At 33.1% G+C, this 18,453-nt stretch overlaps 3 protein-coding genes across 3 annotated transcripts in view; all 3 read left to right on the top strand.

Moving 5' to 3' along the window:
- Window positions 1-18,453, top strand: part of LOC149480095 (uncharacterized) — a 73,054-nt gene that overhangs the window by 44,921 nt on the left and 9,680 nt on the right. The window lies entirely within an intron of this gene.
- LOC149480097 (uncharacterized) lies at window positions 907-5,272 on the top strand. Its single transcript, XM_089707659.1, has 2 exons — window positions 907-1,227; window positions 2,994-5,272. Exons 1-2 carry the CDS (start codon window positions 907-909, stop codon window positions 5,187-5,189), a joined length of 2,517 nt encoding a protein of 838 aa, XP_089563785.1. The 3' UTR covers window positions 5,190-5,272.
- LOC149480096 (uncharacterized) lies at window positions 13,253-18,053 on the top strand. The gene is made up of 4 exons (XM_089707303.1): window positions 13,253-13,361; window positions 13,879-14,038; window positions 16,717-16,959; window positions 17,773-18,053. Exons 1-4 carry the CDS (start codon window positions 13,353-13,355, stop codon window positions 17,949-17,951), a joined length of 591 nt encoding a protein of 196 aa, XP_089563429.1. The 5' UTR covers window positions 13,253-13,352; the 3' UTR covers window positions 17,952-18,053.

The following is an 18,453-nucleotide window of genomic DNA, read 5'->3' as shown; positions in this document are numbered from 1 at the left end:
GGAATCCTCATATTGTTGTCTGATCCATAAAAAAATCTCAATTTTAATAGCAAATTTGGTTATATTCAACACAATAGATTGTTGATATGTTGCTGAAAATATTGAGAAACCAAAGTTCGACGGTGAGTACTCGATCTCGATGATAACCGCATGTTGCCTTCTTTCTACTGCTCTATGAGAATTGAATGGGTATATAACCGAATAATATATATGTATATGATAACTGAATACTGCATGACATGTGCATTTTCCCCTACATACACTTTCTTTCTCATTCATACGTTTCCTTATCGTTTATTTAACTAAGCAGGAGATAAGTTCACGCTCTATCTCTATGCCTGCTTTGCATACAGCCTAATCTTTAAAAAATATATTTAAATATACTCAATAAATTCTACTAAATCCTAGGGGCTCAATAATTATCTAATCTATTAAATTCCTCGACCTATTAGTTTTACTTCTAATTATGTATTATTTGAAAGAGGACATACGTCGGACCTTTGATGTGTATGTGTAATTGTGACACTTTTTTAAAGTAACTTCAATGGAAAATTCAATTTCGTCCATAGAAATTGTGTTGCTTTGATTCGAAATGAATTGTGATACGAGAAAAACGGGAAGTGCAATGCTGTTTATGCATTCCATTATAAAATTTTCAAACGATTTTCGTACATCAATTACGAATGTTATCAGTGACAACTAAGTTGAATTTCGAGTAATTGGCTATAATGAATAACATACAGTAGTGAAACTTTGTGCTCGTCAGCAACAAAAAAACAGTGAAGAACGATGAAAAGCTGGTCCATTTTCATAGTATCGCTATTGAGTTATTATGCGTCAAGTGAAGAGTGTTATAAGTACGAATTTGAGTCTGATTTCAATGGCAGATTTCCAAATGACTGTACAATGTGTATCGGGAGACCGGTGTGGGAAATGGGATATTATGCAGATATATCAATATCGCCGCCTAGTAATGGAAGTATGACATTTATGTCTGCAAACGAGGAGCTTAGTTGCATGTCCTCTGAAAGCTTTCCGATGTCCAATAATGGCATATTCGAAGTGACTGGATATATGAGGCCTACAGCGCCTGGTGATGCATTGTGGGTGATAATTAGTGAAATAGTCCCTGGTGGAGCGAATGTGGTCGGTAATTTGTGGTTTACTGAGCAAGGGTGGCTCACGCAGCAAGTTACAGTCAGTGGACCCGCTAGTTATAATGCTTATGTAAGTTTCGGGTATACTTTCAGATATAAAGTTTGCTAGGATTGTCATTCTAATATATTTTCTCGGTTTAATAAACATCAATGTTATGAAACTATTGTAAGTTAAAATTGTAAATTGTAATTAGGTATACCTACTGTTTATTTTCCTCAAAATTTCAATGAATTTTTGAATAATATATATACCTCAACTCTTACTGTATAAAGATACTTAGTTTAAAAAGTCCGTTCTTAGCCAATCGAAGCATACCTACTGTATTAGTGCATTATACAGAACAGTCATAAAAACCACTCTTTTCCAATCCATACATTCAAATTTTGAGACAAAGGCCTAATTGATATAACTTCATGATATTTTCATATTATTACGCTAATGAATGAATGAATGAATGAATGAATGAATGAATGAAAAATACTTTATTGCACACTTTATACAGGATTATAAACTAAGAGCCATACAAGTATAACATGTACAGAGGGCGGTCTTATCGCTGTAAGCGATTTCTACCAGACAACCCGAAAATTTAGAAGGATTACATCTTTGTTTGTTAATCTTTGTTTGTTTCGCACCAGGTAGCACTTTGGTTGGACTCTTCTCTTGGCTATAGCTTAACCGTCTGAACGGTTCAATCCACTCTTCTTGAAAAATATTGTGTAATAGAAATAGATCATATTTATATGTATAGCTGATCCGGAAATCCGTCAAGAAACATTTATGGGTTTAAAAATTTACTAAGCTATTTGTCTATAATTTCATATCATTGGTTCCAATAGTCACTGATTTCTTCATTTTCTATGACGTCACCACTTCGTCAATTGTAATACTCGTATCTTATCAACAAGGTCGTCTCCTTAATCCAAATGGATTATTTGTGCATCCACCATTTTAAAGTTCCCATCCCTTTGTCTTTTCATTACTTTAGTTTTAACGCAGCGCATAATACTTTTATTGTCTAAGTCCTAAGAATTAAAAGCTTCATCACTATACTACGTAAACGTATTCATAAACCGTTTGTCCCTTAAGTAAAATATTATTTAGATTGACTGATTGAAATGCTTCGCGTAGCAATTTCTTCAAGAAGCTGTTCGCTCTATGTGGCCCCGGCTATTAATTTTATTTATTTATTTAAAGAAAATTAATGCATGTAGGTAATCATACTTGGTGCATGATTACCTGAATTATGTTATAATAAATACAACAATCACTTTTCTCTTGCTTATTAAAATTCATTTACAAATAAGTCAGGGCTGTTCATTATCTTTTGTAATTATTGTTAAGGATTTAGGATTAATATAATCAATTTATAAAATATGCAGATAAGAATGAAAATAAATCGTTTCAACATGATTGAATTACAATTTCCTTGTGATTGTATTTTATGAAAATCAATTTTTATACTCGTCAACAGTTGAGAGAAAATTTATACCTATAAAATTATTTCTTGTTCAAGGAAGTACATTAAATGAATGTACAGATTTTTTTCAGTATCTATTATTTATACGAATGATATTTTCTAAATGTAGTTTTTTATTTAGTACATCCTAAGTTATAGTTGAAAGATAAAATGTTGCATTCATAATTATTATGAAATACCTAAACCATAATATGAATTCATAATCACGAATCGCTTTAATAAACTGTATTATAGCACAAGTAAAGATAAATTATTAGACCTTTTAACGAAAAGTACGTATTTGTGTTACACAAGTAATTGATAAGGAAACATGTTAAAGTAAAAGAATTAATTCAATATTATTGTATTGTTGCAGGTAACAATGTTAGGAGTAGCTGCAGCGAACTCCATAGTACTTGTGGACTCATTCAGATATATTCCCCCGAACTACGAGGGCGAGTGTAACATCTACGAGTATGAGGATACAACAACAACAACGGAAGTGACAACAACAACAACAACAACAACAGAACTCACTACAACTACAACAATACCGGAAGATACAACCACTACCACGATACCGGAAGATACAACAACTACAACGGTACCGGAAGATACAACAACAACAGAAGTCACTACCACTACCACGATACCGGAAGATACAACAACTACAACGGTACCGGAAGATACAACAACAACAGAAGTCACTACCACTACCACGATACCGGAAGTTACAACAACTACAACGGTACCGGAAGATACAACAACAACAGAAGTCACTACCACTACCACGATACCGGAAGATACAACAACAACAGAAGTCACTACAACAACAACGATACCAGAAGATACAACGACAACAGAAGTCACTACAACAACAACAATGATACCGGAAGATACAACAACAACAGAAGTCACAACCACTACCACGATACCGGAAGATACAACAACTACAACGGTACCGGAAGATACAACAACAACAGAAGTAACTACAACAACAACGATACCAGAAGATACAACGACAACAGAAGTCACTACAACAACAACAACGATACCGGAAGATACAACAACAACAGAAGTCACTACCACTACCACGATACCGGAAGATACAACAACTACAACGGTACCGGAAGATACAACAACAACAGAAGTAACTACAACAACAACGATACCAGAAGATACAACGACAACAGAAGTCACTACAACAACAACAACGATACCGGAAGATACAACAACAACAGAAGTCACTTCAACAACAACAATGATACCGGAAGATACAACAACAACAGAAGTAACTACAACAACAACAATACCAGAAGATACAACAACTACAACGATACCAGAAGATACAACAACAACAGAAGTCACTACAACTACATCAATACCGGAAGATACAACAATTACAACGGTACCGGAAGATACAACAACAACAGAAGTCACAACCACTACCACGATACCCGAAGATACAACAACTACAACGGTACCGGAAGATACAACAACAACAGAAGTCACTACCACTACCACTATACCAGAAGATACAACAACAACAGAAGTCACTACAACAACAACGATACCAGAAGATACAACGACAACAGAAGTCACTACAACAACAACAACAACGATACCGGAAGATACAACAACAACAGAAGTCACAACCACTACCACGATACCGGAAGATACAACAACTACAAGGTTACCGGAAGATACAACAACAACAACAGAAGTCACTACAACAACAACGATACCAGAAGATACAACGACAACAGAAGTCACTACAACAACAACGATACCGGAAGATACAACAACAACAGAAGTCACAACCACTAGCACGATACCGGAAGATACAACAACAACAACAGAAGTCAGTACCACTACTATGATCCCGGAAATTATAACAACTACAACGATACCGGAAGAAACAACACAAGAAGTCACTACTACTACAATGATACCAGACGAAACAACAACGCCAGAAGTGACAACAACTACAACAGCAACGGAAGAAACAACTACTACAGCGCTAATAACTACTACAACGAATCAAGTGACAACCACAGGACCAGATGTCACGACTGATGTAACTTCTACACAAGAAACAACAACAACGAACAAAATAACAACGACTGTTGAACCGACAACGGCACCAGACACGTCGTCTTCAACAGATTCTACGAATGACTACACAAATAACCCTGATGCAACGACTCCAATAGGATTTCCGACAAGCACGCAAGAAACTGATGAAACAAATAGAAATCCAGACATAACTACGTCAGAATGGACTTTAACAACAGGAGATACGACTGACGGCCCATACACGACTCTCTCTACAACAGAAACTCCTATTTTGGACAAAAATTGTAACAGCTTTTGGAATCCATTCACAATAACTATGGTGACATTACTTTGTCTTATATTAGTTATTGTAATTGCTATCATTAGTTATTATCTGGGAAGACGGAGAGGTCTTATAAAAAGTTCTCTATTTATTGATTTAGATTTACCCAGGCCGTATCGAATTCCCAGAGTTACAAAACTAGAAAAGAATGCTATTTTGTCCAATTTGGTATAGTTTCATCAATGATCTTACTTTTTAATTTTAATGTCTGATTCAAGGCGGGTCCTGCATAAAGGCCAATTCAAACTAGAGCGCTATCCGTTGGAGAGCGGTATCATCTCTACTGTATCGTAAATATTATTATAGAGACTCCAATCGGGTACCGATCAGAGTAAACAGCCGATACCGCTCTAGTTTGAATAGCCTTAACATTGATATTATACTTTAGTGTTTAATTAATTTATTGGTTATGTGTATATTTTAGATAATTAAAATAGCTTCTTTTAAGATAAGTTTAATTTTAAATTAGAGAAAGTCGAAGGCTTGTTGATCTAAACTGTGTCGTATTTTGAAAAAATACCTACCTATTTTTGTAGTTTTAAGTTGTATGATTCCCAAGTACCTTATTAATTATGTTTATCTCTATTTAGGCTGCGAATCCTGTTGTAAATAATATGATACTTGATAATAATGTTACTTTTAACATTTTTTTAACTTTGTGGTTTTCACATTAACTATCACTGGAAACTGTTAAACAAATATATTTGTATTGTTTTAAGAGACTACAAACAAAAATTGAATAGCACTATTTTTTACTGTAGCCATAATATGATATTTTATTTTATTTTTATGTTGGAGTTGTGACTTAATTTATTTTTTATACTTTTGAAATAAAAATATAATAGGAATATGGATGTAAATTGCACTTGAAGAAAACTGTTTCAAAAAGACCGTTGTGAAAGTTATATAAAAATACCACAATAAAGATGTTATTATTATATTCAAATCTTTTATTTTACACCCTCGGCCTTGTTATCAGTGGGTTTATTCCATTTGAATAATATTTTGTTGTAAGCAAAATAGGTGCTTTGGCTAAAGCTTGTGGCTTTGTAAAGTTCTTCATAACCTATTTCCCGCCATTACTTCCATAGATGCAATAGCACAGATAATAATTACAGGGAAAACACAGATATTACTACAAAATTATCCTGGTATTCGAAACAAATCTAGGAGAGTTTCAACAAAATCGGTATTATATTTTTATTGAATTCTATTGCTTTTAAAACTAGTAATAATTGAAATACATACCGGATGAGATTATAGTGTTGATAGAGAACACATTCCATAGAATTATGTTTTAATCCGTTTAATCCGAAATACTGATACATAGATAACTATTAGTATTGTATTAGAACTATCGAACGCGATAATAAATTAACAATAATATAAGGAATATTATGCTGGTATGGATACAAAAATTGCAAGAGTCGATAATTTGTTTATTAATTATAACCATTATAACCAGAGTTAATTTTTTCATAATATACATTTAATTTGAATATTCTAAAAGCAAAAAAAAATGTTAAACAGGGACAAGTGGCATTCTTTGGCTTTTACCCGAACGGGGTCCATAAGAACCTAACGAGTACTTAATTTTTCTAAATTATATAAACTAGATTAGTGTCTAAATTGTTCTACAATGTACTCAAACTGTAACTGTAACTAAAATTGTATATTCTTATGGAACAAATAAAGCTTTATTTATTTATTTATTTATTTTAAAAGCACCACATAACGATATAATAAAATTTTTGTTACAGTTACAAAAATTGTAACTAAGCAATTTTTGTATAAGCACGATTTCTAAGAGTACCCGCGGCCCCGGCTAACTGCGCGGCTCGACGGAACACAGTGGGGTTTTAGTCGGTAAGAATCCGACATAACCCTTGGCTCCATCCCCGGGGGCCGTCATCTTTGGAAGATTTCCCCAATATAAAAAAAAAAGCACTGGAGCCAAAAGTTTATGCTATAGAAAGCAAAAGTAACACAAATAATAAATCGTAAATCATTACGATTAAAAAGAATTAACCAATATTTATGGGAGATAGAAATGCACCCTTAAGTAATAATGTACGAAGTAGGTAAGTAGTAATAAAACAGAAAATCGGTATTAAAAGATTAAAGCCCAGTAAAGGTCGATAAGGATATTTATTGGCTTCTGGTGTTCACCAATCTTGGTTTATCATTTGATATTCGTTGTTGCATTTGCTAATCTGAATTCTTTATCTTATCAAAAGTAATGCAAGTCGTCATTTGAATTACGTTAATCCTTTATTTCATTGGAATTAAAGGCATCTTTGTTAAATACGGTAAGCTGTATCTGTCACGATCTGAGATTTGAAACATAATTTATTAATATTTTATAAAGAAAATGATATTTTTATTTTAACTGCGGACCATCAAAATAGGTTCAGTAATGAGTCACAAATGTGCATAGTAAATCAAAGTTAGTATAATATATTCACTTTTGTTTCTCTTTCACTTTGCAATTTCGTTTGCCTTCGACCTCTGTAGCAAGGCCCAGTAGACAAAGTAACAATTACAAAACGATAACGAAGTTAGAAATCGCAAAAATGTATGGGATTGACATACGCCACGTTAGATCACGTGGTCTATCTAATGTCAATCCCATACATTTTTGCGATTTCTAACTTCGTTATCGTTTTGTAATTGTTACTTTGTCTAAGGCCCCAGGTCTAATTAAACCAATAATGAAATTAAAGAACAATCTTGTTCCTGTGCATCAGTAGAACGCAATTCTTTTGTCTGTCCGTCATAACGGTGATGTGACGTCATGTTATTGTATGGTTGAGTACAGACCTTCGCTGTTATTGGCCTATTAGTTCCAAATTGGGATCAACACAATATACTATGGTTCTAAATAAATGAAGAAATAATTCTAAATAAATGAGTTTAGAGTTTAATTCACCATTTTAATAAATCGTTCATTTAAAGTATTTACTATTTACTTACTTACTAACGGAAATCATATCTATACTAATATTATAAGGCTGAAGAGTTTGTTTGTTTGTTTGAACGCGCTAATCTCGGGAACTACTGGTCCGATTTGAAAAATTTTTTCGGTGTTAGATAGCCCATTTATCGAGGAAGGTTATAGGCTATATATCATCACGCTACGACCAACAGGAGTGGAGCCACGGGGGTGAAACCGCGCGGAGCAGCTAGTCTATTATAAAACTTAAGTCTACGACACCTCAAATTAAGAGGTGTATATTAAATTAATGTTTAGAAATAATATAAAATATTATTAAGAAGGTAAAGGAATACGATTAGAATTACATTATAAGAGTAATTATGAACCATAAATATTCCCCTATCTAATCCTCATTTAGACTTCCAGTTACAACTCTACATAGCGCAGATATAGAGCACAATATCTATGTCCCAACTGTCCACTATCACGGCTTTATCCCTACGTTTTTGGATATCCTAGACAGGCATTTCTTACCGAAGAGACGCTAACCACTCATCAAATACTAGATGTACTCATCAAATACGCGGCGGCGCGCGCCGGCCGGCTGGTGAGTAGACACTTTGTAGATATTCTGCCTTTTATTACTTATAAATTAAACCAATCAATGTTACAAATAAATATTGTTTATCTTATTAAAAAAATATGAATAAAATTATCAATTAAAACCAATCAATGTAACAAAAAAAAATGGCTTGAGACGATTGACTCTAACTCGTGTTAGAAATAGTTTAGTAGAGATGCCCTCTATTGAATAATAATGTGGTGAATATTAAATAATGCATCGTTTGGAAGGTATATTTATCGTAAAGTGAAACATAGGTATTAATCAACATACACAGAAAAATAAACAGTTAATGTTGGATAATACCAATGTGCGTTACATAACATGCACCAACCACTTAAGGTCCGTAAAAGCTGATTACCAAGACCTTAATAGAGACCACCAAGTATTGCGATACATCCTTGGGGAAAACCCAAAATCAATGACTTTACTTTATTTCTTAAATAAGGCTTTTACATACTTCCTATACTATTACTTAATACGGATACTCGGGGTCAAGGCCTTATTTTGTTGATAAAAAACCAAGACGGCAGTGACTCATTACAATTTTGTAAATTTAAATATAAATTGATGTAAATGTTCACAGTTCACATGATAAGAACAATAAGTAGGAACAGATTCTGCAATAAGTTATCTTCAATAACATGATTTGTTTTATGTTCGTAAAATTTTGTATGTATCTACATGGTGGCTACATCTTCAAACTAACACGAGGACAAGATAGATCTTATTAAAGAAAGAGTGTGTGAGGAGCACACGAGTCAGAAATGAAACTTCTTTGGCAAGATTCAATGATACCAAAATCGTCACCTTACTCCATGACGTGAAGGCATTGCCTAAAGAAGTTTCGCTTCAAAATCACATGCAAAATCCCTGATGCGTCAGCATAGAAATCTAAATAACAAGACACATAGAAGTTCTATAATGTCATAATTCATATGAAAACCGCTGTCGCCAAAATCAACACATTTAAACCGATAGCTAAACAGTACACACAAGTAAACTATGCCTTTTATTGGACAGCTTGATTTTAGTGAAAACTAACTTAAATATTAAATTAAGCTTTTTAATATGTATCCTAACGCACGAATTTACGGTTTATTTTAGAATAACATCCCTAAGTATATGAGACGTTTTGTTTCTTTTTGTTCCAATACGAAAAAATTCGGCTTTTCTACAACAGAAGTTGTCAATTCTCAATAGATTTAACTTTGAACATAAACTCATAGAAATAAGATTGAAATTTGTGTAAAACGTGATAATAAGAATGGTAGACTGTGTCATTCATTGTTATTTCGATTACTATGGTGACACTCGTAATACTTGTAAATATTCTATAATTTTAAGGAAAAACGGCATTATTTCTAAAAAAGAAATATTTACCGATGAAATATTATTCCTTTATTAGTATAATTACAACTTGTGGAAGAATTTCCGCAATGGGATATGCTGAAACACACCATGTTTATACACATACGTCTCCAGAGCAACTGAACAGTGACGAACACGCTGGTGTTGTGAAAGTCACCTGAGTGGCGACAAGGTCACGCGCGCTTACGACTTCTAGTGTCTTGTTATTTAGATTTCTATGTGCGTCAGTTTTAAACCTTCAATCAGCTAATCAAGTAATATTAGATATAATTTGTGGAATAACCTTTTAAATGACGAAAACAGTACAAACGTCAAATGACTATCAATGATAACCAGCGAATAGCGATTACAATGATAACCATCTTTTACTGTTTATATATCTACTAAGTAACCCTTTAATACTTACTAGTATTTATCCACACTAATATCATAATGGGGAAAGATTTGTATTTTTTATGAAACTCAAAAACTACTTTATTGATTCTAAAAATTCTTTTATCTTTTCCTTTTTTTCCCAATAACGCAGGTTACCTAGGTTCCACTGAATTGGTACAAAACAATTAAGTCTATTATTTATGTTTTAGTTTTATTGAGGCAAATTGACACCGGTAGAGTAGCCAGAGAGACTGAGCGTCTCTACCGAGGTCCTGTCTCATGGGTTTAATTTCCAGATGAAGAAAACAACTTTCCAAAGATTATGGGAAAAAGTTTTTATTGTTTTACTTGAAACTTAAGAATGTAAGTAAATGGATAATAATGTGACATCCACGCAAATATAAATTTAAAAATTCTTGTCATTAAGCTTAAACAATTAGTCACGCAAGATTGTCCGTTGAAATGAAATATGTAGAAACAATACACCTAATTACGTATTAGTCATTATTAATGTGATGTTTTGTTGATGATATGCCTTGTGACAATAATAAGACATTTAGTTCCTTTAAAAGTAAATGAATGGTATGAAAAATTCTAGAAGGAAATTTATGCTTCTTAAGAGATCTCTATGCATACTATATTTTGAATCTATTTTATTGTGTAGTTTTATTTGGCTCTACAAAACGTTTTCATGGCACATTTTAAGTAATTACCTACTTATATTTTATTTTTGTATTGAGTAATACATACCTACCCCTTAATTATCATCAGTCAAATTGTCAGCTGTGGTGTGCAGTCTGTGCACCTCTTTAAATTGTTCTAAATTAGACATTATTGCACCGGTCCTTAACATAATTTTCATAAAAACAAAATCACAAGTATTAAAAAAATAAACTGGTAACTAAATATGTATAAGTAGGACCCAAACGTAAACAGCAAAAAACATTATACTTTAAAGTAAACAAAAATTAAAATTAAGAGGCCTTTCTACTTAATAAAAATCTGAAAAACAATATTTTTCTTATTTTGAGTTCTGCAACCTCGACCGATATATATGTCAACGAGTTTGATCCACTGCTACTCGTTAATTATGGCGCTTCGCATTTAAAATGATATTTAAAATATAAAAAACAGACAACTTTCACCTTTCGATACAAATATCGCACAGTTAAACACAACTTGCCGCCTCAAGGTCGGTTATGTAAGTATAATGGACATTTTGAGGTTTTGAGAATGGGATATTAAACATTATTGTCCTAATTTTAAGCCTTAGGTCAATCTCAACCTCAACAACCTTTTCTGAGACATTAACTCATGTTATTGAGATTAGCGCAAAATACACGAAATTTTCCAAATAATTGGCTTAATGTTATACCATAAATTAATGTCTTATTTTTCATGACAGATTAGAATAAGTAATTTTTTAAACTAAGGAAAATAACCTTTTTCAAAACAAATGGGTAACTTGTTTTCGAAATTATATAATTCTCAGGTCTTGTTTTAAGTAAATTAGGCCACGCACGTTTCGTTAACGGCCTCATTACCATAGTCATATATTATTACAGGGGTTACATAATGCGTGTGCGTTAAAAGAAACGCATCCTAAAAGGTTTGCCATTAAGGAAACTGGGGAGTACCTACTTAAGTATTACGTAGTGTGTAAAATATGAAATAATAGATGTAATAGAGTTGTAGAGATAGAAGCGTGGTAAAGCCTAAAGGCAAGCAGATGAATATATGTATTTCGATAAATGCATTTGCTATAAAGGGACTTTATATTTTGTCCTCCAAGGAAGCTTCCTTGGAGTAACAAGGGTTGGATGAGCGAAGTCTTAGATAATAACAATATTATTTTATGCTGTTTCTGTTTCAGTTTTCTGTTTGTCCAGTGCATCCAATTTTTAATAAAAACCTAACAGATGCTATTAAGCGAGGATAGAGAACACCGATAGATTTTCCTATCAGTAAGGAAATTATTTTATATTTTCGTTTTGACGTTTTTATCCAGATTAGCGATATATTTTAAAGAACTTTATGTTATATAAATTTATAAACTACTTTATGTTGATTAATATAAGTAGATACTATAACGAGAATTTATATAGAGTTATATTAGGGAGTACTGAGGACTGAGCTCTATGCAAATAAACAATAACATACTTACGTTTGTATTCCATCCTTGTGTTGTCTATTATCCTTGCCGCGTTTGGAGACTTCATGCTATTTGTTTATAACTGAGTCATGGTTTAATAAAATGGCAATAAAAATTTAATTGACTCACTTATGGGCCTACGGTTACTTTTAGATATTCTGAAATAAATTAGTGCATTTTTTTTTGCTTAATCATTGTTTGACGACAATGTTCTTCAGGCATGATTAAACAATTTATTTTGCATATCCTAGATACTGCTTCTTTAATTAGTAAAAGGAAGCTACAAAAATTAAGGTACTAAATAACGACTAGTTACTATAACCGAAATTCTGTTGATTCTTATAAAATTGTAGGATGAATGCTTCAGTCCAATTTTGGATTATAGGACCTTCAATAAGTACCTACCTATACCAATTGCTTCTTATACCTACTTCTTTCCTAGATTTTGTATTTCTATACCTTTCAAAATAGATACCTATACCTCCTCCCTGTCACCTGTTTCCATACTGTTTTTTAAGTCGCTTGAAAGTAAAAACAACAACATCTCATCATTATTACACAACCTCGGCATAGTACTACCTACCTATATAATATTAGCAGATGCGCTATGAAATATGAATGTTTATTTAATTGGGAAAGTTTTTCAGGATCTATTATTATTTACCCTTCTTACGGAAATAGCATCTTCAACTCCTTGCAAATATAGGCTGATGACAAAAATCTTAAACAATGATCAATTATCTCGTACCTACTCGTACGACGTAAAAACCACGGCACTCCGACCTCAATATAAAGCCTTACTGCTCAGAGCCTGCTACAATTTGAGTTCAGCTGTTACAGTGGACGGTTTTAAGTGAATATAGTTTATTTTTCTTTAAAAAAATGTATACGGTAAGTACACGTGGTTGGTGTTTTGTTTAAATCGTCGCTGACAGGAAATGATTAAGAATTAATCGTTACTACGAATGTGTACCTATTGTGAAAATTGTAGATGCGTTAATTGTGTTATTTTTTTTAAACCACAGATTTGTAGCATAGTATTTTTTTATTTAAGTAAGTAGTTAAATATTTTGAAACCTACAGAAATCGATAATATTTGAGAAAAAAAAAGTTTGTGCGGCAAAAAATTTACGTTTGTCACGCAAAGATAATTACAACCTACATTCGTGGACACATCACACAATTATTTCATTATGAATGCTCTTATTTATGTTATTAGAATAACTTGATTATTACAACTCATTGTAAAATTGATTGCATGCCGTCAGAGACATCTGAGAGCGTTGTCTGAATCATCTTAATTTGCAATAAAAGTAATTAAATCCTGCCAATTATCACTGACGATAAAACCAATGAATAATCATATTATAACGTGTGATGTGAACTGTTTTTTATTAAACTTTTTCAGAAGTTCTTCTTGTTATTCTGCCTATTGACCGTGACTTGGGGTCAAAGATCTGAGGTCAGTAGAGGCTATTCAAGAGGGAGTGGCGGTTATGGGTTGTTAAGACCCGGATATTCTGGATACAGTGGTTATGAAGGTTATCAAGGACAGGGATATCAAGGAGGTATGTAGAGAATATTTTTTATTATACACTCACCGGCACGGAATCTTGGCCACTTACAAATTTGCCGATAAAAAATGTTTGAAGTGTTTTTCACGATTTTTTTGTATGCAGATATGTTAACATATTATTTCTTTAAATTTATGTCAAGAAATCATTAAGTTTGAGAATAATCTTTTACCACTTTTTAAGAGTTAGTCGAAATTTGTGATTTGTGCTGTTAAGCCGAAGTTACGAATTGTTCGTTTTAAACTTTTTTCGATATCGTTTATGCAGTTTTAAGATATTGTTATTGTTGTGCTGTAGTCAATGATCGTAACAAACAATAAAAAATGCCGTTATCATCTGAACAACCTGCACAGGCCATCACAATATTAGACCAAAGACTGTCGCAACATAAAGTACCTAATGTACAGTAGGTACGACGTTCAGCTATGTACTATGCATGGAAAAGATACCAGGAGACTGGCAGCTACACGTGCAGACCAGGAAGTGGAAGTGTGAGGTGCACATCAGCTCGAGAATACCGGTTTATTGGTCAAGAGATACTCAGAAATGGCTTTCTAAAAGTTTTTGAGATACGCCACCGGCTCCAAAACACCAGGACAATAAATGTGGGTGAGCAATCAGTGAAAAGACTAATGAAGGAAGTTAATTTGAAGGTTTGCAGACCAGCACGCCGTACAGAACTCCTCAGACATCACAGAGAAGCACGTCTTCGTTTTGCGCGAGAACATGAAAACTGGACCCACAGCCAGTGCGCTCGTGTGGTGTTCACAGATGAGTGCCAAGGCACTTTACGAGCTTCTGATAGCCAAGAGTCAGTAAAGCGGAGACGATAAGAGAGGTTTTCACCCATCACCACAACTCAAACGGCCATTTTTCATGGAGGGTCAATAATGGTATGGGGAGTTATAAGTTCGGATGCTCGTACGGAGTTATTTATCGTAGATAATGGCTTAAATTTGATCAAGTACGTCGAGGAAATTCTCCAGGAACTTGTTCAGCCCTATTACAGGTTTATCAGTGAAGAAAATTTGCTGCTAATACACTTTAACGCACGTCCGCATGTCGTACGAAGCATACAAGAGTACCTTCAAGAGGTTATTATTGAAAAATTGGAGTGGCCAGCTCGTAGCCCAGATCTTAATCCAATAGAACACATCTGGAACATGCTTCAAAGAAACATAAAGTTCGATTCCAACCCACCACCAATGTAAGATGAGCTTAGAAATACAGCTGGGGCCGTTTGGTACACTATAGCTCAAGTGGACATCAAAAATGTCTTCTAGAGTATGCCAGAAAGATTGTAAGCAGTGTTTAAGGCAAGAGAAGGAAACACCCAATATTAAAAGGTTAAATTTTTTTTATGGAAACGCTTTTTTCTAATTTTTGTGAATTTTTTAAGAAATCATTTAAAATTCACAGGAAAAGCGTAAATTCTTGTTTAATTCATATCTACGTGGTAGAACTTCTTATAAACTTCCAATTATTACTAAAAGTTTGTAAACACATTAAATTAACTAGTGTTGATTAAATTTTTATTGAATTTTGTAGTAGAAAAGAAATAGTGTAATTTTTCGCAGAAATTTGAAGTGGCCAAGATTCCGTGCCGGTGAGTGTATTTTTAATTGTAAAATTTTATTACTGTATCGAGGTCATTTAAAAAATAACGGTAATTTAACTTCAGAACCTTAAATTATAAGTACATAATATGAAATAACGAATTCATCATTTCATTTATTCTATTATTTCTCAAACGGATAAGAATAAAGAAAATTACAGTCACTTTTAACATTTATTCCATTTAAATTATTTCAATTATTTATTTACACTTCTATCTTTATACTGTTATGATAAAAAGCTCATTTTTTTTTTTTTTTTTTTTTTGTGGTGTCTCTCAATGTTAGCCAGAAGGGCTTCTACATTTTAACGCGGACGCGGGGGTGAACTGAAGGTTCACCCTGGTAGCGACATGCACAAGGGCGTCCCCCCTTGACGGGGACCACGAACCTCGGCTTGAGCTGTCGCTTGAGTGGAGGAGGCCAGAAGGGCCCTAATCGGACGGGTAAAGCTCATTTATGCAAGCTCTTCTTTCGATATTCAATAATTACTTCCACATCACGTATTTACTGCGACATGATAATGCGCCGGTTCAAGCAACCCTATTGTCTCTCTATTTGTAAAGCCCTGACATTCTAATATTAATTTATTTATGCATGCATTTAATCAATAGACATGCAATTTATTATTTGTAAAAATAAATAACAAAGAAAATATTAATGTGTTTGTGTTTTCGCATGTTATTATTTCTTAATGTTTTTTTTTTTATATTGCAACTATTCATTGAAATGTGTAGGGTACTTATATGTAATAAGTATTTAGCGTATATCATAGATAAAAGTTATATACTAGTTTCCAAAAACTGCAACTTCTAATTTAGGTTATTCGGTAATCGATTAGGTCATAGTGAAATACAACTTGTAAATGCTCAAAAATGAATGTATGAGATAACGTTCAATGGCTTTTGTGACCATTAATATAATTATGCAATCTACATTGACAGTGTAGCGATTACTCCTTTTGTTTTCAATTCAAGCGTGCATACACGTGTTGTATTGAAAAGAAGAGTTATTGACTTTCCCTTTATGTAAGGAAACGTAATTTGTATAATTTTTCAGGTAGTCTAGGAAGCTATGGAGGTTACAACACTGGCTACAGTGGATACAATCAAGGACTCGGTGGTTATAGCCAGGGACTCGGTGGTTACAACCAGGGACTCGGTGGTTACAGCCAGGGACTCGGAGGTTACAGCCAGGGTCTCGGCGGTTACAGCCAGGGTCTCGGCGGTTACAGCCAGGGTCTCGGCGGTTATAGCTCTGGTTTCAGTGGTTACAATGGTTACAACTCTGGTCTTAGCGGTGGTATGTTACATTTTTATTATAACCAAAATTTGCTCTAATTGTTGAAAATTATGCGGTTGAATAATAACAGATGAAATTATTTTATTACTGTTGACTTATATTTGTTTCAAAGTTAAGTTACACGACATTAATAATTGTATTTCATTCATCACACCGTGGACCGATACATAGAGGTCAATTCAATTCAAAATTTTTAAGCTTACCGGATTCTTAATTTCCTTCTTTTCTATCACGGTTTTTTGCTGTTATAAAATTACTTCTGTTAGAATGAAATCACATGGTCTTGGTCTTGTCGTGATTTATACGATTGTTGACATTAGTTACCTACAATTTTCGTATACAATGTATAAGGCGTTAAAATTTAAAATTATTATTTCAATAATTGTGTTATAATTGCGAGCAGTGTCAGCTGAGTCATTTCCTTTTATTTAAATAATGGCTTCTGTTGGCTTTGGCAATTTGTCATTTTTATATTATAATTTATGTACATAATAAAAATACGTCGTTTTATCTTTTACTAACGGTATTTGTTTGTGTCAATCATATCAAATAATAAGAAAGCTTGAATGGAGTAGATTAGTAAGAAGTAGATCATAGAATTGTTTTATCGCTACTTAACTACGATACGAATTTTTAATCCGGCTTTGATTAACAAATATTTGAGACTATTTATTTACTGCCATTTTTTATCTATTGCCGAATATTTAACAACAATCAAGTTTTCTATGACGTTCCTACTTGAAAAAAAAAATTGTTTTTTTTTACATATCTGCCCTTTTATGTTTGTCTAAATTTAATTAATAATTCTTACAGGCTACCGTCCCAACTACAGGCCCGGTTACCAAGGCAACGTAGGTTACCAATATAACCGCCCAGGCTATTCAGGTTACGGTAACTACGCAAGGGCCGGCGGTAACTATTTTGGCGGTTATGGAGATGGTTATGACACCGCGAGGTTGGGAAGGAAGGCAGAAGAAAAGAAAGAAAGCTAAGCTAGTTTAGTCGGTAGTTTATGTGTATATTGTTTGTGAATATTTTCTATTTATGTGCGTAAATTATAAAAAATACATTTGAGAATTAAAATTTTGTAATTATTTTGTTGTTTTATTTATTAATCTATTCTTTGAATAATAAATAGGTTCAAAAATAGGTTTTATAATAAATTTTTAAGGGTTATAGTAGGTAACCAAAATAACGGATGATAATATTTGTTGGACTTGACATTACTTTTTTCTAGAGCAGTAATTAAGAAATTGGGTTAGTAAATATTAACTCGCGTTATGTCTATGGAGAGATTTACACATCTTAACGTAATTATTTTAACATCCTTGGCAATTTATAATACATACCTAAGCCTAATAATTTATACGGTATACCCTAAAAATTTAGTTGATTTTTTATTATTTAACGATGTAAAACAGCTGTATTGATAATAACGATACCTATCTTATATTCCTAGTATGAATATTATCTTAGATATAGTGCAAATACTAT

Source organism: Colias philodice, chromosome 19 (assembly GCF_061535455.1).
Source record: "Colias philodice isolate Cphi_HAF_F1 chromosome 19, ilColPhil1 Martin Lab GWU primary, whole genome shotgun sequence".
Lineage (NCBI taxonomy): Eukaryota > Metazoa > Arthropoda > Insecta > Lepidoptera > Pieridae > Colias > Colias philodice.
The sequence above is the reverse complement of the archived record's forward strand: the minus strand, read 5'-3'. Positions and strand labels throughout refer to the sequence as shown.

Bases quoted from the DNA above. Each gene is read 5' to 3' on its own strand.
- LOC149480096 (XM_089707303.1), top strand. The intron at 14,039-16,716 runs GTATGTAGAGAA...ATAATTTTTCAG, and splicing joins AGGACAGGGATATCAAGGAG to GTAGTCTAGGAAGCTATGGA. The intron at 16,960-17,772 runs GTATGTTACATT...TAATTCTTACAG, and splicing joins CAACTCTGGTCTTAGCGGTG to GCTACCGTCCCAACTACAGG.
- LOC149480097 (XM_089707659.1), top strand. From the start codon at position 907: ATGTGTATCGGGAGACCGGTGTGGGAAATGGGATATTATGCAGATATA. The intron at 1,228-2,993 runs GTAAGTTTCGGG...GTATTGTTGCAG, and splicing joins CCGCTAGTTATAATGCTTAT to GTAACAATGTTAGGAGTAGC.